This window comes from Leuresthes tenuis, unplaced genomic scaffold (assembly GCF_036924035.1).
Source record: "Leuresthes tenuis unplaced genomic scaffold, fLeuTen1.0.hap1 SCAF_20, whole genome shotgun sequence".
NCBI classification, from domain to species: Eukaryota; Metazoa; Chordata; class Actinopteri; order Atheriniformes; family Atherinopsidae; genus Leuresthes; species Leuresthes tenuis.
In genome coordinates, this window is record NW_027325374.1 from 2998162 (window position 1) to 3021782 (window position 23621).

Genomic DNA, 23621 nt, shown 5'->3' on the forward strand with positions numbered 1-23621 from the left:
AGAGGGAGGTTATAGTTTGATCTATTTAGTTTTAATAACAAAGTCGTTTTAGCGTCTAAACCAGTGCCTGAAGGAAAAAAGGGTCCATTTCAAACTAAAGTGACAAAAGCTCTTTTTCATAAATGTGAGCATCTGACGCTTTTTTTCCCTCATTGACTTTGATTTTGACTCAGAACTGACTGAAAAAACAGAACAAATGAAAAAGATTTTGGTGTAAAACAGAAGAAGAAGAAACAATCGGTGCTTCAGTTGCCACGGAAGCCTCGGACCACACCCAGCATCTCTCTGGTCTGAGCTTGTGACCTCATCTTCCATCCTGTGGTTCCAGGAGAGCACTGCTTGGTGCTCGCGGGGAAACGAGCCGGTTTGACAGCTTTCTAGTTGTTTCCTCGTCACGCTTTCGGGGCATTCCAGGAGAGTTGTGCAACCAGAAGGAATTTGGCACAAGAATCCAGGGTAAAGCCCCTGTTGACTTCCTGTTTACTCGCTCCCAGCTGCTCACAGGCTGAGAAACGATGGAGGGGAAAAGCTGCCACCTCCGTCATGTGGTCGCATGTTGGTCTGAACGCTGCTGCTCCTCCACAGTTTGTGTGATTCACGACTTGCCCTCCTCTTCCTCTGCATTGCCCACCTCCCAGCAGCTTGTCATTGTTTCAGTGTGGGTGCCTGGGAGGTGCTCAGACACTGTTCACCCCCACAAAGGTGCACTGTTCAGCTCTCAGCTTAACCACCACATCCAGACGATGACTTCTTCTCTCTTATCGTCTAAAATGTAGATTTCTTTGCTCCTAAGATTTGAGAATGTCAGCAGTTTTCCAGTTCCTCACTCTGACCCTGACACGTTTTCTATTTAAACCTCTTATATTAATTCCAGCCTAAAAAATGTCAAGAATAAGAAACAATGTATGCAGAAACTCAACTCAACTCAACTTAACTCCCACGTACGTCAGTAAATTAGTGTTTTTTATGACTTACTGTTTGCATTTCACCAGTTTCTCTCTGTAATGAGCTTAACCAGAAGACGGACAGCATGGGATTAATTGCTGGGCGTCTTCAGTCATTGTCTCGTCCACCCGTCACTGCAGAGCTATTAGACCTGCTACAGAGACCCAGCTAACAGTTAGAGACAGTCGCTCACTAAAAGGCAGTCGTCCTGAAAACCTCTAAACATCTCCCTCTGCCTGAGGAGGTTGTGGACAGTCGATGTGTAATGATGTGGGAGGGTGTGGAAAGTCTCCTCAGAGTGGTTCAGAGCAGAAAGGCCAGATTCTTCCTCCCAATATAACAGTTTTTTACATATTTTCTAAAGCATTTGAGAAAAACTTTTTTTTAATATTACAATTTGGTTATTAACATCTTAAAGACACTTCATCCAGAACTTTTTTTTATTTTTAAACGACAGTTGCCTTGTCCCTCACAGCTTAGTTAAAGCATCGAAACGGCTTGATTCAGGTTAAGAAAACATCATTTGAGTCTTATCACACATGGAAAAGCTCCAGTATTTAGGCTACCATGATGAGTCCTGCTGCTTTTACATTTCCAGAAAGCTTTCAGTGCGTCCGGTAACGGTGAGTTTATTTCACTCTAGTTTATTTTCTATAGATTTAAGGCTCTTTGAGTCTACGTTAAAGCATATTTACCCACAAACATGACTACAGATCTGGGCAAAAATCTTTTAAACTAGTCTGAAGTATTAGTTCTCCAGGCTGACACAGGACCTGAGAGATGCATCTGGACCTTCAGCTGATCCATCTACTGTTGGCCCAAGCCTCATCAGAAATGGTCTCCATGGAAGGGTGGCTGTCAAGAAGCCGTTCTTAAGGAAGGGAAACAGGGAGAAAAGGCTGAGCTGTGCCAAATGACACAAGAAGTGGACTGAAAATCAGTGGCAACAGGTCTTATGGAGGGATGAATCCTCCCCAGAGCCCGGACCTCAACATTATTGAAGCAGTGTGGGATCATCGAACAGAATGAAAGAAAACTAAGATGCTTCTGAGCTGTAGATGCAGAACGACTTCTTGTCCCTCTCAGTTTTGTTTGTTCGATAAGGAGACAGAAATATTTACTCATGAATATATGAATTTGCTTAATTAATTTCCTTATTAGCACCTCTGGTGTTGCTTAATGTGTGATGGTGATTAAAGCGCAGTGTTGGGTGACTTGAGTCCCTCTGCAGAATCATCAGTTTGTTTTTTTTACATCCAGGCTGCCTTTGGCTGGTAGCTCCACCAGCCAGACGTGTATGAAGGAGCGTGGGCTGCTGACTTTCTCTGTAAACAACTCGGGCACGGCCATCGACACCTTGCCCTGCAGCTCAGGGCTGTCTGGCACTTGGAGAACGCTGTTCCACATTATTTGACACCATGGGAATCTTAAAAAGCTTTTAGTGGTATGTTTTTTGTGTTTTTTCATGCCTCTCAGTGCTGCTACATTTAGGGGAGCAGATCTACCCGTTTGGCACAGACAGAACGTCTTGTTCCTCAACACACTGAGCTGGTGGAGGAGCGGAGGGTGAATGGGTTTAAAAGCTGGAGACAGAAAGATGTTTGTACATCTGTTAAGTGAGCAATGATTTGTGTCTTTTATTCCTGAGGAGCAATCTGGCATCCTGAGTGCCTGACTTGTTTTTCTCTAATTCATGGTGTTCAGAGCTGCTCTGCTGTGACATTTCCCTTCTTGATTCTCATGAAAACGCAGTCTTTCTGCTTTTAATGTGTCATGATTGTGATGTTTGAGTCTGAGCACACACTTTTATTTGTTGAAGACATTCAAAGCTTTCAAGAAAAGGTCGGATTCATTTCCTTTTAGTCTTCTGAGTAAACAAATGTTTCTCCAGTCCACTTAACATCCGTTCGATGTCACCTTTGCTAATTAACAAGTGTAGATGTTTCCATTTCAGCTCCATCCTGTTCTCAAACCTTCTGACATTAATCCTCATCAGAACTTTGGAAAAAGACTGAGATAATGCCAAGTTTGCTCACCTGCCTCCTTTTTCTCCCCAGTATGTGGAGGCCATCAGCAATAAGCAGAGTGAGCTGGACAACTACATTGCTGAGGGCTACAAGAACGCTTTGTCTGAGGAGAGGAGGAGGTACTGCTTCATCGTGGACCGACAGTGTGCCGTGGCAAAGAACGGCAGTGTCTACCACTCCAAGGTGAGAAGGAATGCCTTTTAGTATCAGCCGTAGCTCCTATAAGCTAACAAAAGCACCAACCAGCAGTGAGTAATGATGATTTCCCTTTTAGAAGTCATCCAGGTCCAATTTAGGGCAAATCTGTTAAAGAATATAGACATTTAGTCTAGATCCAGTGATAAATGGAAGCTGGGGTGGCACAGATACGTAATGTTCACTGCAAAATAACTTAATTTTTGTTATTCAACATCTAAAGTATTGACTCCAGGTAATTCCAGTAACATTTCATCTGCTGCATACTGCTTTAACTCTGGGAAATCTGTCGTTATTTACTACCACAGCAAAAAAACGTGTAATCCATTTGATTTTTGATTTGGTTGAAAGCACATGATCCAAGTCCTGTTGCGTATGAGCAGCGTTAACGGCTACAATTGCTATTTAAACTCTCAGCTCCCAGCCTGTTAGCATTTGAAGTTAGCAACATTTAGCTAGCTCGTGCTAGCTAGTGCAACTGCCTGATGATTTGAACAACTTTATTCTGCGAGGTTATTGATCACAACTGGCAGTTGGCACCCAGGCAGGCGTCCTTTTCTCTTACTTCATTGGTAATAAGTTAATATTGTTTTAAAATGCATGTGACAGAAGCCATGGCTACACGCTAATGAAGCTAATCTGAAGTGATTTATCGTGTTTTTGTTTCTATTGATGGTTTAAAGTGAATAAACTCGGGTCTGTAGTGTTGCCAGAAGGTGGTGGTACAGGTTTCCTAGCTCATAGCTGTAATTCAGTTGAGTTATGGCTGTTCTAACATGTATTAGAACCACCAAAAGAAGAAGTCTCTTCTGAAGGATTCCCTTTAATCTCTTGGCATATATTAGATCTTATATCTGGGAATACACCTGTCAGTCACATGAGTTTGTGGCTCAGACTGAAAATAACTGATGAGGTTTGAATCTTTGTAAAGTCAGATACAGTTTGCAGAGTTGTTTCCATTACCCCGAATGCACACCAAATCCTCTTCAGAGCAGGTAGAAATCATGTTTGTGCGTCTTCATGGAACCTCTCCCATTTTTACTGTCCCCATTCTGCAATGGAAAATTGGCTTCTAACTCCATCTAAAAGATAAGAGTTAGCCATTTCATGGCATGTCGACGTACTGCTGCAAATCCACTGTGTTTTCTGACAGCTCTCATTTCTGCTCAATCAGTCGATTTAATTGACTCCAATATCTGGATGCTGGAGTGAAGTTGAAATATCGCAGAAAATGGCGCTGTCAAATCTGATTTCATCCCGTTAACTCGTCTGAATGTGTTATTGTTTCAAGGCGTTAGACACGGGTTGAACCACCACCAACAGAGCTTTAGAGGAAGTTCAGTCCACTGTTAAGGCTGTCCGTTCTCTGGCTTCATGCAGTCATTCTGGCCTGTTAAAGGTAGCTCTTTTCAGCAGAAAAAATAGACCCAGTTAACCACAGGCCACAGAACACAGTGAAGCTTTTAGCAGACAGGAAGTTCCTCTGGGAGTTGGAGACCAAAAACGGAGCTGGAAGTGGAAAATGGACTTTATTCGGGCAAAGTGGTTGGACACCTCACACCAAATGAATGATGATGTTGCTTTGTTGAGCTGAAGGTGGTGATATGTAAACTCAGTTCACACCTCCAACAGCAGCTCCTGTAGCATGATAATATACTTCAGTATGATTTACAGAGCAAAGAATCTCATGGGCAAGTGCATAGATTTGATTTTAAATGAGGTGATGAAAGCCTTCATGCCAATCCTTCTCTCAAACCTCTGCTTTAATCTGATAAGTTTATCAAAAACAGGACAGTGAAAGTCCCCAGAGGCGTCAGCACAGCCAGGAGTTTCATATCCATCAACAAACTGATGCCAGAGGCTCCACACGGACCTGCCTCACGATTGTTCAAAGTGAAGTTTGAGTGAATGTAGAGGAAGGGAGTGAAGGAGGGAGGCGGCGGAAGAGAAAATGACCTATTTCTGCAAGAACACTGTGTGGGTGTGAAAGTGTCTGAATGAGTGATTGATGGACAGAAGGAGGAAGCAAAGAACACAAACTGCTGATGTGAAGATGAAACATCAGAAAAGGATTAAATTAGTCTCGGAAGAACTGGTGATTGGTGTAATAACAGTGTTTGGCATTCGGTGGTTGGAAAAACCGTTAATATATTCCAAACCCGAAGGATGAGGGGGAAAAGATGCAGCCTTTATTGAAATGAAAATAATCATCATTTGGGCCCATAAGGAGGGTTTTATGAAGAAGAATGAGCCTAAAATAAGTGTTCTTGCAACCAAAAGCCCCAAAGTACCAAGAACATTAGACCTGGAGACCTTTTTTGTTAAAGAAACTGTTGCTGCAGCTGTCAAAAATCCCTTAAAATGAATCATCTTCAATTTAATCAGGAAGTATTTCCATCAACTGCAGTGAAGCACAGAGACTGAATTTAGACTTTATTCTATGCAGCTGATGGAAAAGTGGACAAACTGTGATCATCCAGGCTATGTTACACTCAGGATGTGTTTATAAGTGGAAGTGTCTCATGAAAAGTGTGTGCCGGTGTGCTTCTGCTGTGATGTCATCGGTTAGCATGAAGGACAGAATAAGTGAGCCTTAAAGTAGCTCTTACCTTTATTAACCTAATGACTCTGCTTCACCCGCAGAAAGGGTCCTAACCGGGTCAGAACCCATGCTTCAGTCTGCTCAGTTGTGATGACTGAAGGTTCCTGAAGCAACAGCCATATTTCCATCACCCACTGCATGTGAAATCCTGAGTAAATTCAACTTTTTAGCTGATGTAGGCACAATAAACCAGTAAAGAAAATGCTCACCTCTTCTTCCAGCTGGTCCTTATTTTTGCCATCCTTTGGTTCTTTGTGTGCGTGTTAATTCGCTTGATCATCCCACCCACATCCAGACACCTGGTGCTCCAGCCCACACACCCTCAGCAGGGCCAGACAACCTTGGAGCCACGCTGTGTTCATGCTCCACTCCAGCCTGGCTGGGTTAAGAGAGCCGGGAAGCAGATTCACCTCAGAGTCTTCCTTTACTCAAGGACTGAGGACTTCCTCATTTATTCAGTGACGATGAATAAAAATGAGAGCAGGTTTATGTAACTTCTCTGTTGTATAATGCATGGAAGAAATGCAACTTCTGCACCAGCTGAGGGTTTCTTTAATGAGCTCCCTTTCAAAGAGCTTCACATCCGGCTGTATCCCGCCTCTCATCTCTTGTTGCATCAGTACTCGGTGTTCCTCCCCGTGTTCCTGCCAGTTGTCTTCTCCCAACGTCCTCCACTCTATTAAACAGATCACGTGCCTGGTGTGCTAACATCTAACATTTATCTCAGAAAGAAGGAAAGTATTACACTGCAGATTGGTGCAGTCGCTCTTTTTCTTTGACCTTTTAATCTGATTCTTTAATGTGGGAAAGGATACAAGTTGTTGTTTTTTAAGGTGTGGAAATGCCACTTAAGTCGAAAATAAACTAATAATAACTTTGAATTAGCTGAAAAATGAGTATAAATGGCTTTGAAATAGATCTTTAAATGAATGAATGAATATGTCGATGAGTTGATGTAGTTCATTAGATAAAGAGATTACTCATGTTTTACATTTTAAAGATGATATCTTGTATTATTTCCAGGACTTTTAATTGAGCTGTGGTGTCTGTCGGATAATCACGTCCCTTAATGTGAATCTAAAGGCTAAAAAAGAGCTGTGAAATAAAGTGGAATTACTCTGTAAAAGTATGTTTATAGAGCTTTGAAGACTTAGCCCAGTGTTTCCACACCTCTCGTCCAGGGGAAGGAGCTTTTATCCCAGAAGGTCCCAGTGTGGCAGCAGGCATGTGCCGAACCCAACAAGCTCCCGGATCGCGCCATGTTCCTGGCCCAGCAGATGAGCGGCGCCGTGGGGACCCTGCCTCCAGGTGCTCATCACCCCGGCATCTCTGAGCCCATCCCCGGTGCTAAGCCCCTGCCGGTGCCTCCAGAGCTGGCAGCCCTGAGGGCCAGCGGGGCCATGGGACAGCAGGTCAGTTCCTCTGCCTTTAACTCAGCGTTTAAACAGCAGCTTTCCTCCTCTGAGCTTGAACTCACTCATGAAACGCTGCCATTTGAAATGTCACTGTCAAGGAAATGTTCAAACTCTAGATATGAAATAAAAACAAGCACAAACGCAGGTAAAAGCCGCTTAATTGGACTCGTAGGAAGGACTTTGAGGCGTTGCATCAACACATCCTCAGAACTCTGACGAATGCAAATGAAATCATTAGCAAGCCATGTTAATAAGCTTGTTGCACTGAAGAGGTTTGATTTCTTTTCCTCTCTGCAGGGCTGGTTACCGGGAAACTACTCCGGATTTCCATTAAACAGGGCTTCAGTTTAATCTGAGATTCGTATAAAAGTCCAACATTAAATGTACTTTTAAGTTCTTTGTCAGTATCCCAGCTGCTCACATTTTCATCTTCAAACAAAGAAACTTTCAATAATCCACATTAAATGACCCAAATCCACGTCCCTCTTCTGTTGTCATATATGAGCAGCTGGGGGTTGTGTAACAGCCTGAGCTGACGGAGAAGGAGTTTGTGTTTTAATCGCCTGTGTGCACGTTTCATCACGTCGCAGAGGCTGATGGGCGGTGCGGAAGGAGGGATGCCGGCCATGAACGGAGCAACCGGAGGAGAAGACTACCAGCAGTGGATGCAGGGCAAAGTCGCTCAGGGCAAGGCTTCGCCGCAGACTCAGCGGCACGGGGCGGAGGTCTACTCCAACACCCTGCCTGTCCGCAAGGTCGCCCCCGCCAAGAGCAAAACCACACTGAGTAAGGCCTGTTTATTCTTCACCCAGTCAACGTGCACACAGGTCCCACAGCTTTAGAAATGTTTTCTGATACCATGAGTGAACACTGCTCTGTGCCACTGCTTTTAGCTGTTTTACAACACATTTAGAGCGCTCATCAGCCTTATTTTAGCCCTCCTCAGCACAGAGGAGCTGCGACGACTGGAAACAAACGGTTCTGTTCATGTAGAGAGAAAATCATCCGACTTAATGAGCCCATAATGTTGCAGCGCTGAGGTGCAGTTTTCTGCTGCCACGTGGCTTTAAAAGCAGCTTGAACTCTGTGTTCAGTTTGCTTTTCATAACAAAAAACCTGTGCAGGTTTAATAAGAAGCCGGCCAAAGCAAGTGGGAATAGAAAGAAGATTATAAAGAAATAAAAGGCCGAGTGCAAATGCTCGTAGAACAGGAAAAAGTTTTAAAATTTACAGAATAAAAGCACCTGATTATATTATCATATCCTAAGTGTGGAGCGGTTGGAGGCAGAGCAGCTGCATGTTTTACAGACTCAGCATGTAGAGAAAAGAGATGAAAGCTGCCGTCTTCCTCCTCTCAGTGGAGACCCGCACGCTGCCCCGGTCCAGCTCCATGGCAGCAGGTCTGGAGAGAAACGGAAGAACTCGAGTCCAGGCCATCTTCTCCCACGCAGCTGGTGACAACAGCACCCTGCTCAGCTTTGCCGAGGGCGACGTGATAACCTTGCTGGTCCCAGAAGCCCGCGATGGCTGGCACTACGGGGAGAACGAGAAGACCAGGATGTGAGTGCAGTCGGTTTACTCTTCAACACATCTCAGTTTGTTGGTGGTGCTCATATCTGCTCCCTGATCCCATCAGGCGGGGCTGGTTTCCCTTCTCCTACACCCGGGTGATCTCTGAGAATGATGGGGACAACATGAGGCAACTTCGTGTTCACAAGTAGGTGTTTCTTTGATTAATCAACCAGTTTAATGCTTTTCTGAGTGGTTGGACGTTCAGTCAACTGTTCATCCTGTTTTTTCATGGTGCCTGTGAGAAAAAAACAAGAAAAACTGAGAATTGAATAACAAAGGAGCTTCAAAATCAGCCACCATGAGACCTGGCCTATGTGTTACTGATCAGCTCAGCGGGAGAGGCCACAGGGACGACCTTTTTTAACTTCTCTTTGTGCTTATGTGTTCCCAGCCTCCAACATGGGAAGAGCAGCAGCACAGGCAACCTTTTAGAAAGAGAAGACATGGCGCTGTCCGTCCCGGATTACGGCATCAACGCCCGCATGGCTGCGCAGAGCGCCGCTGCGCTGCATGGCAGACAGCAGCGCCCCTACAGCGTGGCCGTGCCAGGCTTCTCACAGGTAAGGGGGGGGTCCTGCACACATGAGCCGAGATGGTGCACGAAACCTGGCAGAGATCTCAGGCTGGCAGCACGAAGGGAAGGCGCCAAACTGCTTTCCTCCGACAGGCAGAGGTTTATTCCAGCAGGGCTTCAGCTTTCAGAGGAACCTTCTGCTCTCATACACGCAGAAATCACCTCTGCCTTCACTCAGTGTCACACGGCTCCGAACGCTGCCTCCTGACCGCCGTCAGCAGATAGCGGGCGGCGTTCGACCAGCTGTCTGAGTTTTTCAGAAGCCCAAATGCATCTCTTCCTCTTCCTTATCAGCCCAGCTGCCCTCCTACGCCTCACCTGGAACTTTACATGTGGGCGACTCGTAATTGCTCCGCAGTCACGTAACGACTTAAACGCTTTCTTTCTGCCTCGCAGCATACGAGGACGTCTCTGCTGACATTTAGAGGAAGTGTTTTAGACGTCTAAAGCTGCTTTGGTTTGACACAGTGCCACACTTCACCTGTGCACCAGTAAAACCAGTTTTTGACCCAACAGTGGTCCTGCAGGCGTTCTTTGTGCTGGTATTGTTTGTCATTTCCTGGAAGTCTATTTAAAAATGCTGCTGACTCATTCAGCGCGTTCATTTTGCATCGAGGGAAATTTTCTGCTACTTTTTTATGACGCTGAATTGAAACAAAAACACCAGCTGGTCAGTGCAGCCGTCCAATCAGAGAAGATGAAGCCTCCCGGCCTTTTTAGCTGCTGTTTTTACAGGAAACGGTTAATATGCAGCCCGAGGCAGCTCTCCACTGCCACCTACAGTGAATCTTTCATGTTAAATGATGAGCTAAACTTGTTTTAGAAGGAAAAGATGAATGATAGGTTAAATGAAGGAAAAGTTTGCTTATCAGACGTTGAATTCAAACACGTTAGTATATAAGAAATGAACATAAATTTAAATCGTATAAACCTGTTTTAAAGCTTTAAATAATCCAACTAAATCAGACAACATGCAACTTTAAATATTATAAAAGCAGATGAAGGGTGACGCTGACGTGTTGCAGAGTCTCTTCCATGTTTCTTCGTCGCCATCTGCTGGCTGCTGTGGTCACTTTCATGCTCTTCTCTCTGGCTCCCGATGAACTGCCTGACTGAGCGTCTCGTCTCTCCTTCTGTTTTATTTGCAGCAGGGAGTTGAAGAATACGAACACCGCTTCTCTACAAGGTAAGAACCTCTCAGTGTGTTTTGCTCAGATGAAGAAAGCTCGTTAGTTCTGTGGGTGGGAGGCCAGAGAGGAGATCTGTCCTGCTGGCTGGGGACTAAAACCTGGGAAAACGATGAGTTCCAGAAACTCTTCTGTTGAAACTTCAGCTAGAATTAGTTGTCCATGTTGCTGAAGACGCAGAGATGAGGGATTGGGACTATTTCAGGCACACAACCAAGTGGAACACACCACAGATTCTGTTGTTTGCTTTGTTCTTTTTTTATGTTTCCATTCTGTTCGCCCTTTGTTGATCAGTGTTGATCACGTAGTGTTTCCTAAGTATTAAACCATGGTCTGAACAAATGCCTTTAAGGACTCCATTAAGCCCTGATCACAGAAGACTACAGTTCCAGTAAAGCGGCTCGTTCTCCGCACTGAATGAAAGCGCTTTAGTCATTGGCATCGATTCAAATTGGCCCTCAGTTTTAAAGAGGTGCGGCGCCGCTTTCCTTCATGGTTCAAAGACACGTGGTCGCCCTCTCCTGCTTTGGAGCGTTGGTGGTCATTTAAGAAGAAGAGGAGGTCTAAAGGGCTGCAGGAGCTCCGCTGCTCACTCCTTCAGCCCGTTGTTTGTTCCTGAAAGTATTTCTCTTGATTAGTTAGTCTTTGTAAGTTTATAAATGTATTATATTTATCATCCGTATGTAATGTTTCTGGCTTTAAATCTTGCCAGCATAACGCTAGCTTTGACTTGCAGCTTAGTTAAAACATTCCATTGTTTTTGAATCTCCATAAAGTTTGTTTCTGTGGATCTAAACCTCGTTATCTTTCGGTTTTAGCCCATATTAGTCTGTGGTACTAAACCACCTGCTCCTGTAGTAATTCTCTATGGCACGCGATAGTTTTATGGTATTTTGGGATCTCAACCACAGCTTTTTAATTAAAACTCTGCACCGCATGCTGTGTGGCTGTATTATGCCATTTATCATGTGGTACCCGACTACTTTCAGTTCAGCTGTATCATATTTCTGTGGTGCTGTACCACACATTCTCTGCTAATAGACCAAACCATGCATTCTGCAGTACTGTAGCTCATCTCCTCCGGTCTGTAGGTTGTGTGGTACTAAGAACACTAAACAGTATTTCCATCATGGAGGAATCTTTCAGGTGAAAACAATCGTTTCGTTAAGGCCTAAGAAGGTCGAACCCTCAGCCCTTTCAGAGGAAAGCATTGCACATATAAGCAGTGACCATGGTATAAGCTCTTTGAGGTGTCAGAAATAAATGGATTCAGTTCAGGAAACCACCCGTATTGTTGGGCTTTACCCCTAAAGCGGTGTAAATTATGTTTAATTGGTTTAGTAGCATCTATAAGAACAGCTGGACACAGCTGTCCTTTACATTTAAGGCGTGTTGGTGGTCATTTAAGTTTTCATTTAAGTTTTCTTTGGTTCCTACGCTCATAAAAACATTCAAGCCTTCACCTTCCAGCTCCTCCCATCATCTCACTGCTCACTATCCTGCTCTCATCTGCTGCCTGCACCCACCCAATCCCCAAATATCCTGCTGTGAAACACTTTATTAAGAGGTGCGCTCCTCGCGCAGCAGTTCAGCTTCAGAGCCAGAGCAGTTTGGGATTTATTGCTGGTTGTTTGCTGCTGTTTCTCCTGAGCCAGCCCACCTGGAAGCCTCTTCCTCTCTTTGTCCACAGTTCCACAGACGGCAAATTGATTTCGACAGTGTGAGGACAGACAGACAAACAGGCTCAGACTCAGCCAGACGATGTGATAGGACAGGCACCGTGCTGCCACCCCCACCCCTCCTCCTTTCCCCCCCGTTTCGTGCCTCCCTGCTTACAGCAATAAACTCGCATCGAGCCATTCAATGCAAGGAAGAGACATGGGTGTGTGTTCTGCTTCCTCCTCCTCTCCCCCCCTTCTTCCACCTGTGCTGTCCGACCGGCTGGTTGCAACACTGATCCGTTGGCGACGCCTCGCCAAACCAGAACGGACTCTGTTCCCTCCGATATTCTCGATCAATGTGACGGACATTTTCTCTGAGGAAAATGTATCTTTTGCTTGTCTTTCATGCATGTACATTTTCTTTATTACTTCTCTGGGGATTGTATTTCCCCACAGCTGTCAGCGCTCTCCATTAGGATGAGCAAGTGAAGGAAGGACTTTCATAATGTAAATGCATTGCAGTGGAGGCTCTTACTGGATCTCTCAGTATTTAATAATTGTGAGGTTTTGTACTCCTGAGATCGTGAGCAGGGAGCTCGTGTAAATGCTCTAACATGTGGAAAATTGAATGTCTTCTGTACATAAATGTGTCATGTCTCACAGTATCTATGATCGGTTCATGATAAACGCACCTTATGACAGTGATGATCTATATTTCTGACTTTGTAACTGGGAGAAAAAAGGACAAACATGCTGTGTTGAACTTGGACGGACACTCGGACTCGACCCAGGTGCTCGGGTTGCTGTTATGTGTGTGAATATCCTGCTAAGGCTGAATGGGCTCAACTTAGCCTCCTCCCAGAGACGCATTCAAGCCTCTGAGGTGGCGTTTGCTCCCCGGTCCATCAGCTGGATGCGCTAATTAGCCATTTTTCTGAAGAGAGGATGGCAAACGATAAACATCTTCTGCTTTTTTCCGTTTCTGTCGGTGTCAAATGAACATTTTGTGTTTGCACTGAAGGTCGAACAGGAGAAGCGTCGTCAGATTTATCGATTGAACGATCGGTGTTGGAGAATCTAACTGTGATGCAACCGATCAGCTCATTTTCAGGCATTCGTGCATGACAGAAGGCAGCCGGTACCTCGTGAGCCTCGGTCCACACGTGCACACGTGACCCGACACGTGCACAGGAAGTGGGGGGGCCTTTTTCACACATTGACTTTCAGTGTGCACCCCCGTTTCATTCATTCCCATTCACTCTAAAATGTACAGCAAAACACTGTAAGTTAGGATGAATTTGATTTAAATGAACTTTTTATGCTTTTTCTAACTTCATCATCTTCATTTTAGAGGATTTTAAAGAAAATTTGAATCATTTCTGTCATTAAACAACACACAACATGACTTTTTCAGACATATTCGGGCACATTTAAGGAAATTTGACATGTAATTCCATCCCATTTGAGGCTTTCTTTAAAGCTTCGACTACATTAAAGGTGTCGGCTTTTTGACCTGAAGATCAGCAGTTTCCTCTCTGCTGTCAGCATTAATTAATAATGAACAAAATGTAAGATTTACCTGAAAAGCTAAGGATCTGAAGGACGGGGGGGTAAACGGTGTAAAAAAAAGATACTGGCGTTAAAAAGTGGAATAAATCATTTAGTTTAATGACAGCCGGGACCTAAAGTTGTGCTGATGGACTTCTGGATCCAGAGGTTCAAATCAGCAATAAAGTGCCCATGAGTCCTGAAGTATCTGTTAATCTGGTGCAGGGGAGGGAGCTGATGTTGAAACCTCATTCAGCCTTCGTGTGTTGTTGTCTTTGCAAACCTGAGCTGGTGAAAAAGCATCATGTTCTGAAGGTAAAAGCAGTGTTTGTCCGATGTTCTGTGTGCTAAATAAAGACGCCGGTCGGCCCGGTTCGTCCCGTCTTGCTAACCGCTGTCCCTCCCACCACATGTGGTGTTCAGTACCTTTTCCATCTGCTGATTCTTTGCAGTATTTTTCATGTGAGTACTGTTTGTACCAAAGACAGGCGGCAGAGGCACCTCTTCATAAGTGGGAAAGCTCATCTGATCTGCTTCAGTCACTTTCTTATGGAAAATGTTTAACTTTGATGGCTTCTTGGTCCTTTTTGCTCTTCTTCTCTCCGTTTGTCTGTGACCTAACACCCGTCTTGCCCCTAAAGCTTTGCCAACCCGCCTTTTTGTTTTTCTTCATCTCTGTTTTGATGAATTTAGAGACAAAAGTCGAGTGCAAACGACTGGAAGCTGCCAGTGTTTCTTCTTTCTCCACTAAAATAGTCCAAGGTACGACTGCCATCACCGCAGCGATAGCACACCAGTCACCTGCGGCCAAATGACTCCTCCATCCACTGACGTGTGTTTTGATTGTTTTGATGTGAAAGAATAAAAATATTGTACAGAGATTTTATGGATATGCATGCTTTGGGGGCACCAAAAAGTCCAGCTTGATGACCTCAAATGTATGGTGAATATCTACTATGAAAAGTATGAAATAAATATATTCAGATGGAGCTTTTTCTGGTTTCTGTTGGTTTTGTTGTTTTGCCCAGAAAGCTTTTCCATCCCGAGAGAGTTGCACAAAACCCAGCCTTTGCATTTTAATGCCTTGTTTTGTTAAAGAGGCTTTTAATTGGTCTCCAGATGAGCCTTCAGGGGCTGAGTGTGTTTTCTCCTGCTTCTTTTGTAGCTCGCAAAACTAATTCTCTTTATTCTGTAATGATCAACGGCAGCAAAGTAGGAAGCAGCACCTAATTAAACCTCTGATTCTGAACCGAGATGTAATTCTTCTTCATATACTTCTCCGAAAAGACTCTTTGCTGCTTTGCCGCCTCCTAACAGCAGAATAAGTGTTAGAAGTGGTGATCATCTTGCTGCTTTAACCCATTACCCAGCGGCTCCTCTTGCACATCTGGTGTCCCTCTCATTTCTGGATCTGAGACCATCACAGCTTCCACCGGCCTTGCTCCATGTACAGTGTGTGTTGTGCGCAGTAGTATTTGCACTGCATCCCACACACCCTGGCCTGCTCTTCCTGCTGCTAGCAAAGGTACCTTTTTTCAACTCAGCTGTGTGTGTTTGCTGTGGGGTCGTCCTAATCGCAGCATTTCCATTCTCTGGTACCATGTCCTTTTCTTTTGGTTCACTTTTTGTGTTTCCTCTGCTTGCCTGTGTTTGTTCTGGTGTCCCTGTTTCATATGTGATCAGTTTTGTCAGAATTTACATGTGGTGAGTCTGTAATGCTCTGATCCGTATGTTTGTGTATCAGTTTAAACTCTAATTTCAGTAGAAAAACTAACAAGATCATCATTGAGTTTGATGTCCGGCCTCTACAGACCGCAGCACTGCCTTTATGCTTTCTGGTCTTTTGTTTCAGTAAAAGTTCACTGAAAGTAAAATCTGTTTCAGCTTTTAGATAAAAGTAGAAATAAAAATATCAGCGTTTGCTGCCTGTTCTCACAGCAAAACCTGAAATACTCATGAAAGCTACAACTTTGTGTTCATTACAAACACAAAATCTGTCATTTTGGTGTCACTTAGTGCAACTTTAAGAGTAGCACTGCTTCATCCCTTGAGTTGGGAGCCTTTAGAAGTGAAAAAGTAGCCAAATGTCCAGAGAAAAACCTTCAGAAAGCCTGAAGAACTGTTGCTCAAGACCATTTTAAAAGATTAGAAGGAGGTCTGGCTGTTTGGAAGGAAGATATAAAGAAATGAGTGGATCAGGAGTTCTGCATAGATACTGTATTTCAGTAGGATGTGTGGTTCGTGTGTCCAGCAGTTTTATTTAACTGAGGCAGAACGGAGCACATTGATGCGATGCATTATTACGACGCATTAGTCATGTTTTAACACGAGCCAACTAAAGGAGAACTTCCTAACCATAACCATGCAGTTTGTAATGTGTAAAACTACAATTAAACACGGAGTAAAAGTAGTATTTACATTTCAAAGTGACTGTAAAACATCAGTGATCAGCACAGAACATCGAGTCTGCTCCATCCATCCCGTCCGACTGCCGTTTGCAGACTTTTTCACCCGTTTAATGTCATTTCAGTGCGATTACACTTCCTGTCGAGTGGCACAAAGAAACGGGAAACATACGGGATTGTTTCAGGCTTCGATGTGAGACTTGGCTGTAGGAACATTTAAAGGCTCCTTTAGCTCTAATTTAGAGTCCAATACTTCCTCAGCCGGTGCGTCAAACACTAAGATGGTTATTATGAACGAGGTCCGGATCATTTGGCTGGAGTGGAAGTGGGAGGCAGGCAGAAATAAGATGTTGGGAGGACTCCTAAATATGAAATGCTCAGCACAACAAGCCCATCCCTCCAAAGCTATAATATAACCCTGTGGTACTTTTACTCCCTGTTTGCTGCGGCGTCAGGGAGAGGACCCTCCACCCTTCAAACCAGTTTCTTTCCAGCTGCTTAGTTAGGTTTAGGACAGCGTCATGGCTTGGTTAAGGTGTTGGGGTTCGCTCTATATCAGTCTGAATACTGATGTTAAAGGCCTCCCTCTGACTCCAGAGAAAACAGCAGTGTGCGACGCATTTGGAGTGAGAACCAACTGTAAATGACGGTCCTTTACAGAGTCGTGAATCATTTATTTACTGGAATTCCTACCATTAGTTAACTTCTGTCTCTGCAAGTTTTGGGACTTTCTGATTTCAGATGACATGCAGGACTCCAACACTAATTTATCCAGTCTTTACCTGGAATTATATAAAAAGCTCTTTTACTTTAGTCCTTCATGGTCTAAATTTCTTTTTTTTTTTTTGTTTGAATGGATTTTTAAAACGACTTTAACTTGAGGAGAAATCAGATCAACCAGAATAACTCGAACACCAGTAAACGGCTTGTAAATAGTTGCTCCAAACTGTACTTTGTGGAGAATCTGAACATGACGACTCTCTACCTTAAGGTCATGTGTTTGAATCGGTGATGCAACCCGTGAACTTTAGCGTTGCACGCAGTAAATGTGGTGCAGCAGCTAAAAGTTGAACAACTCCACTTATTTCCATCTAAGCGGCTCCCGGTCGCCTCAGTCATGATCTTGTTTCTTCCTTTAATGAAGATCTCCACACTGTGTAGAACATGTTAGTGATTGTTACCTTGTGTTCTATGAAAGTCACTTTATGTTTGAGCCTGAATGTTGACTCCTGAGGACTCTCTGCTTTCAGCACAGGGCCTGATTTCGCCCGCTTTTGAGCCACCGAATCTCATCGTAAGTCAAAGCAAAACTTGGATCTTCAGCGTCTTCATGCAAACTCGCCTCCTTTTTATGGTGACTGGCTTTGGGAGTTGTGGAGTGGCTCTTGGGTTATTTCCATCACTGCTTGTTTGTTGTTTTACTGTGACGTGACTGCTGACCTCGGCATGCTCAGCTTCTCTTCTTCACCTGTATTTTGCATGCGATCTGAGATAATCTGCTGTGTTTCTGAGAAACTTCACCATCTTCTGCTCTGTTTTGCATCTTCTGACATTTACAGTTAAATGCATATTTTGACCTGTTACCTGATTTAATGAATAAATGGATAACTTCCTCTCCTCCTCCTCAGACATGTACCCGGCGAGCCGGTCGTGGAGGCTCCAGCCAAACCGCCCCTTTCTGACGATGAGGAGGAAGTTGAGGACCAGCTGGATGAAGCTCACTATGACTCCTTGGAGAAGGCTTCGACCACTTCGGTGGACTTCTGAGTGCTCTTTCTTTTTAGTCCACCTGCAAATCACTGGTGCACAGCTGCATCTTCTGCTGTTTAAATCACAGCCTTTCGATTCCAAATGACCAGTCAATGAAGTCCTCCATTAACAGAAAATGATATTAGCTGAGAGATGTCATAAAAATAACAGCTAGAACTGATTTATATGCACATCCGAGTCCAGAGGAGTGATTGTTTTCCATGCATGAGGGAAAAGTCGAGAGAACAGTTTGAAATGATGAAAATCTGTGGATTTGTGCAGCGATGGGCACGCTGTTCATAGTTCTGTATGTTCAATCAGTCGTTTCCTCACAGGAAATCTTTTATTCTTTGATTAACCCACATTAATAACCTGCAGCAGATTCCTTTGATTTATCACCGTTCTTTGTACAATTTAGTTCTTAAAGATCTTAAAGCAACATTTTCAGCAGCGAATGAATTCAGTAACACAATGAAAAGGAAGAAAAAACTGATTTTATATTGTTTTAAATCGTGTTTAAGAAAGCTGTGATGCAGGGAGACGGTAGTCATGGTTACATTGACATGGGTTCAGAGCTCAGACGGGTCATTTGGATGATGAATCATCTTAAGCAGGATTGTGCAGAAACCAACAGATTTCATCAAACTTCATGAAGAGATTTGTGGAGCTTGCATTTTATTATGCATTTTATTACTATCGTTAACATGTTCAAAGGTGAGAAAACAGTTTTAATCTAATCTGAAGGCTCAGATCAAATTACAAGTACAAATCAGTTCTTCTGCTGCTCTTCTGCATGATATTAAGTTTGGTTGCAGACAATCGGACTAATCTAACCGTTCAAACTGAGCATCTTCATTCAGTTATGTGTTTAAAAGGCTCTTTAGCTACTGAATTTCCTTCTATTTTCAGATATGCAAAACTGACTAATGCTCATAGGTTTGATCCAGAACTGCATTCAGACATTCAGATATCCAGTGGTACGATGAGAACTGCTGACATTTAAAGGCTGAACTGTGTAGGATTACTCTTTAAGTCACTTATTTCTACTCAAAACCAAGAAAGAATCCCCCAAAAAATCTGCTGAAACCCAGAAATATCCAGTCTGATGAAACCTGTGTCGATGTAACGTGACTTACTTCAGAACAAGTTGCACAAGTGTGTAATTCTTTGATGGCAAATGCAATGTTTTGGACAATAAATCAAGTACTTAACCAGAGTCTGCTGTGTTGTTGTGCTGGAACTGGTTTTAATGACGCACTGCTCATTTTCAAACCCGTAATTCACACCAGATCCGGTTCTCCTGTGAACGAAATCTTCCCTCAAACATCGACAAATGGCCAAAGGACGTTGGGAGATGTGTAAACCAGTTTATTTATATCTGATAGAAGGTACAGAAAATAATGCTGTGGGCGCACACATTACTGACCGTATCCCAAACCTTCTGCACAAATGTATGATGAGTTCAAGGCCAAAACTGCTGCCACGCTCCTCTTCTCGGGCTTCACTTCGGGGGTAAAAACACCATCTGTACTTACCCCTGGAACACAACACCACATCTCTTTGGCAACAATAAGAGATATTTCTATTTTTAACCTTCCCTCCCTCACAGGTACAGTACATCAATACTCTTTTTAAAGTATTTTTGTCGCGATACAAAAATATTACGGACAGCCATCAAGATGTTTCTATGCTAAACTGTTACAGGATATTAAAGCCAAACGAACACTTAGGAGACACTACATGTCGATTTTTAAAAGCAGAATGCCTCTTTTTCACAGCTCAGGAGATTTGAAACAAGTCATCAAAGCGTCACTTCCTCATTTATACACAGAAACGGCATTTTAACACGTCATGATCATGACATCTTCAGCTGTCTGAGCAGGCAGCTCAAACTCATGGGTCCTGCTTTAAAACTGCGGCTCAACGTGGTTTGAATTATCGATATTACGGTTTCAGTGTGTGGATCAGATTGGTTTTATTTATACCAGAACACAGCTGAACATTTCTTCTTTTAAATTTGGAAAAGTTTCAACAGTTCAGCTGATGCTGAAGCAGCCGATATACAGCGAGTCAGAGCCGTGGCGTCATGACCTCACGGTGCGTTCAGGTCGAATGAAACTGTCGGACGGGCACAGACGTGTCTGCACATTGGACAGCGTGATGGAACACGAGAAGTCTTTAAACTTCAGTGAACAGTTCACGTCACACTTTGCAATGACAGCTTATTGATTCTGATATCAGTAATTGAGGAAGAATAGATTCTAGTTGTCTTTGGGCTTATGGAGTTCTACGATTCAACATCCGTCATTTGAGACGTAAGCTGGACCAGGTTCGGACCCATTTCAATTTACTACTTAGGTCCGATCTTTTGCTGGCCTGTTCATATTATTCTAATGTGAATGTTTGATCATACTGAGCCAAAAACAAAGAAGTCAGTTACATGGAGATGCTGGTGTCTGTTTACACACTCGATAAACCTACTTCCAGTACATAAAAGTTTCAGTCCAGCACCTCGCTGGTCTTCCACGGGCTAACATCTGTGCTCTCGTCATGTTTCAAAGGGTCCACCTGCGCAGAATTATGACAAATGTCGATCCAGAGTGCCGCAGAAGTTGCATGAATTCCAATTTGACCGTTCAGACTGAGGTCGCATTGCAAAAATTCTGATCTGTATCCGGTTTATCGCCTCATACTGAAGTTCCCAAACAGTAAAAAAAATAAAAGACACGGTCATAAAGAGTAGGATTTGTCTGAACGCAGCCTTAAAGCTGCGGGGACACTCCTGCTGCCTTGAGTGAGTCACACATGATGGACATTCAGTCGGAATCTGGTCTGAACTCACCATTACAAACAGGTAAAAAGGTACAGAAACAGAGAAACACTTGATGTTTAAAGCAAAACTTGGTAACTTTGAGGAAAAAGCTTGAAAATTTGAACAACTGCTGTGCTTTAGCGCCACATCCTGCTGCTTCTTTCTGTGTTGCATGTAAGTTCAGCTGAATTCACTGCACAGACGTTGTCTGTAAGCCACTTGAATGGTGTTTGTCAGATGAGGCTGTGGTAATAAAATCAGGGGTTTGTTAGAGCAGAGCGACAGCCTGTAAATGCTTTAAATGACCTCGAGTTTTCAGCCACAGTTTCTGATTTCGTGTCGATTTCGCTCAAACTTGTTCACATAAAAGTCTGGTTTTGGTCTAAATGGCACAGCTGGATGTAAACCTGCTCAGTGGGTAAAACATTGGTAACGGATCCCTTTCTGTTGGGCAGCTTTCACCTGATGTGACAGGAATTGTGACGCATCTGTCAGCTGTAACCACTTTGATTTTTGTAACTAATAACACTTTTGAATATTTTTTTTTAAATTATGGACTTTTATTCTGAAAAGTTGGGAATCACGAGTTGGAGGAAGTAGTTACTGTTGGAAACATTATGAAGGATGAGGCTCGAACCAGAATCTCCATGTAAGTGTTGTATGGAGATAGGAGGTCGACATGCTAATAAAACTAAACTTAAGCTTTATTTGTGTAGTTAAGACTAAAAGAAAATGTACAATTATGTTTATTTGTGACATTTTTCAACATTTCCCAACTAGTTTCTGTTCTGTTGTGAGATCAGGTTTGATTGACAGCATGTCTCCTGGCTCCAATTGGCTGATTTCACTCAGGCACGTGGGATTATTAGACATAACAAGTCTCCGGTCTCATAGTAACACATGGATCTGTGACTAATTGGGATTCAGCAAAGGCGATGAAGTGATTTTTATTCAAGTGACCAAGTTCTGCTTTAATGAGCTGATTTTCAAACACTGAAGCACATTTGCTCAAACCTCTACATACAACACAACAGGCTCATAACACTGTTGTCAGTATGCAGTTCCACCCATTTACCTGTAGGGTAAGGCAACAATGACATACTGACAAAAAGGAAAGAAGAACAAAGTATTATGAGAGCTTTTTCTATCTGTAGTCGTGGATCTTGATGCAAATCAGTGAGAATTACAACTTTCTGGCATTTGTGGATTTACAAGATCTTTGCATCAATGTGATGAAGTACCTTTGTCAGGATCAACCAAAACAACAATCCTATTATGTCTAATAACCATTTCTCATGTCAGGCAGAACATGTGCAATATTCAAATCCTTGAGAGATGCATCGATGCCTTCTGCTCGTTGTGGCCTTACAAAAATAGTGTGTTCTAGTTACCTGAAACCATGCATTGCTTCTTTTAAAGAATGACTTACTTAATTTCATTCTAGTGACGATGTTGTTGATTCTTAGAGTAAATAGGGGTTTGTTGCAATAGCAGTAAGTTGTGAAACAGTACAGTAGTGGTCATAAACGAAGAGAAGTCACAAATTATTGGGTTGTTGAGGTTTGACCAGCTGCTTCCTCAACAAAAGGAACCGTTCTGTAAGCAGACGGCCACTAACAGTCGCTTTGCTTCCTTCTGTCACACGAGCGTGTCCTTAGTCTCTGAACCAACCAAATATTAACCTTATATTACTTGTGATACCTTAAGGATTCGTCATGTTCATTAATACAAGTAAAACATTTCCTAAAAAGTACAAAGTCTGTGGAGCTTTACAGTCTTGTTCAAAGTGCTGATCCTTTGTTGAAAAGCCAGAAAGTTGACCTGTTTTTTTACTCGGTGGCGGTTTAATCGTCTTGTTTCTGTAAGATGAGAGATTCCCACGCTCCTATGAACACTCCCAGCTATGAATGAAAAGTTAAAGAGGCTGAAAATGTGATGCTTTTCAAGGGTCTGTCCTTCCACTTAGTCTCTTTGATCCAGAAAAATATGTCCAACATACAGCTCTCCCCTGGTTCCATAAATGAATGTTTATACAGTAAATATTAATCTGGACATTTTCATATATTAATCATTCTCTGTTCAGGATTCTAAACTCTTTAGGCCAGTCCTACGCTGTGGTAGGACGGAGCTTTCAAAAGTGTCTTCAGGCGGTAAGAGGCACTGTCTTGTGTTCTGAAACCTGACGCTGAAATATATCTGAAGTCATGCTAAAGTAGGCCCAGAGAGGCAGAACATGTCCACAGCCGTTACTCTTTTTCTCCGTCTTCACTGCTTCCTACAAAAGAGACACAAGGCAGAAGAAATTAATGCACATCAGTGTCACCCCCATCCCCCATAAAGGTTTGGAGATTTGTAAAAAAAAATTGGAAATGTGTTCAGTTTCAGTAACTCCAGATTTCCAGACTGAGATCAAGTAACACTAAATTAAATGAACCTTTTGACACCTGATCAACGAAAATAAATCAAGCTGTCAGCAAGAACTCTCACTTACGAGGACTCACTGTATATCTCAGGTGGGGGTGGGCGATATGGCAAAAACATCACATCACGATTTCTTAAAAATAAAATCACGATTTGGTTTTATCCCAATCTTAAATTGAAAAATGGAAAACAGACAGTGTTGCAGGAGTATTTTCGGCCGGGCAGCTCGTACCGCGGGTCAACTACCTGAAGCAGGCGTTTGAAACGGTACCATAAAGATAAAAGGTAACTGCTTCTGTTACCTCTTTCTATCGCTTGCTTGACCTGTCATAGGAGTGTCTTTGTCAAATTCCTGTGTTAATGTGTCTGTTTTGGTCTTAGCTAGCTGCCGCTTACGCTAGCTGCTGCCTACGCTAGCTGCCGCTTACGCTAGCTGCCGCCTATGCTAGCTGCCGCTTACGCTAGCTGCTGCCTCCGCTAGCTGCTGCTTACATTAGCTGCTGCCTAC

At 43.3% G+C, this 23621-nt stretch overlaps 2 protein-coding genes across 8 annotated transcripts in view; one reads left to right on the forward strand and one right to left on the reverse strand.

Moving 5' to 3' along the window:
* Positions 1–19089, forward strand: part of baiap2b (BAR/IMD domain containing adaptor protein 2b) — a 59835-nt gene extending 40746 nt beyond the window's left edge. For 2 of the 6 annotated variants that reach the window (XM_072373544.1, XM_072373546.1), the window contains 8 exons: positions 3003–3155; positions 6951–7181; positions 7775–7970; positions 8543–8744; positions 8821–8901; positions 9148–9316; positions 10479–10516; positions 17760–19089. In XM_072373544.1, coding sequence (XP_072229645.1) covers positions 3003–3155; positions 6951–7181; positions 7775–7970; positions 8543–8744; positions 8821–8901; positions 9148–9316; positions 10479–10516; positions 17760–17898 — 1209 coding nt within the window. In that variant the 3' untranslated portion in view covers positions 17899–19089. Of the gene's footprint in view, positions 1–3002; positions 3156–6950; positions 7182–7774; positions 7971–8542; positions 8745–8820; positions 8902–9147; positions 9317–10478; positions 10517–12207; positions 15996–17381; positions 17426–17759 lie in introns of those variants that run through there. The other 4 variants (XM_072373549.1, XM_072373545.1, XM_072373548.1 and 1 more) reach the window with 4 other exon arrangements.
* Positions 19090–21612: 2523 nt separating this feature from the next.
* Positions 21613–23621, reverse strand: part of aatkb (apoptosis-associated tyrosine kinase b) — a 61044-nt gene continuing 59035 nt past the window's right edge. For both annotated transcript variants that reach the window (XM_072373512.1, XM_072373513.1), the window contains one exon: positions 21613–22967. In XM_072373512.1, coding sequence (XP_072229613.1) covers positions 22939–22967 — 29 coding nt within the window. In that variant the 3' untranslated portion in view covers positions 21613–22938. The remainder of the gene's footprint in view (positions 22968–23621) is intronic.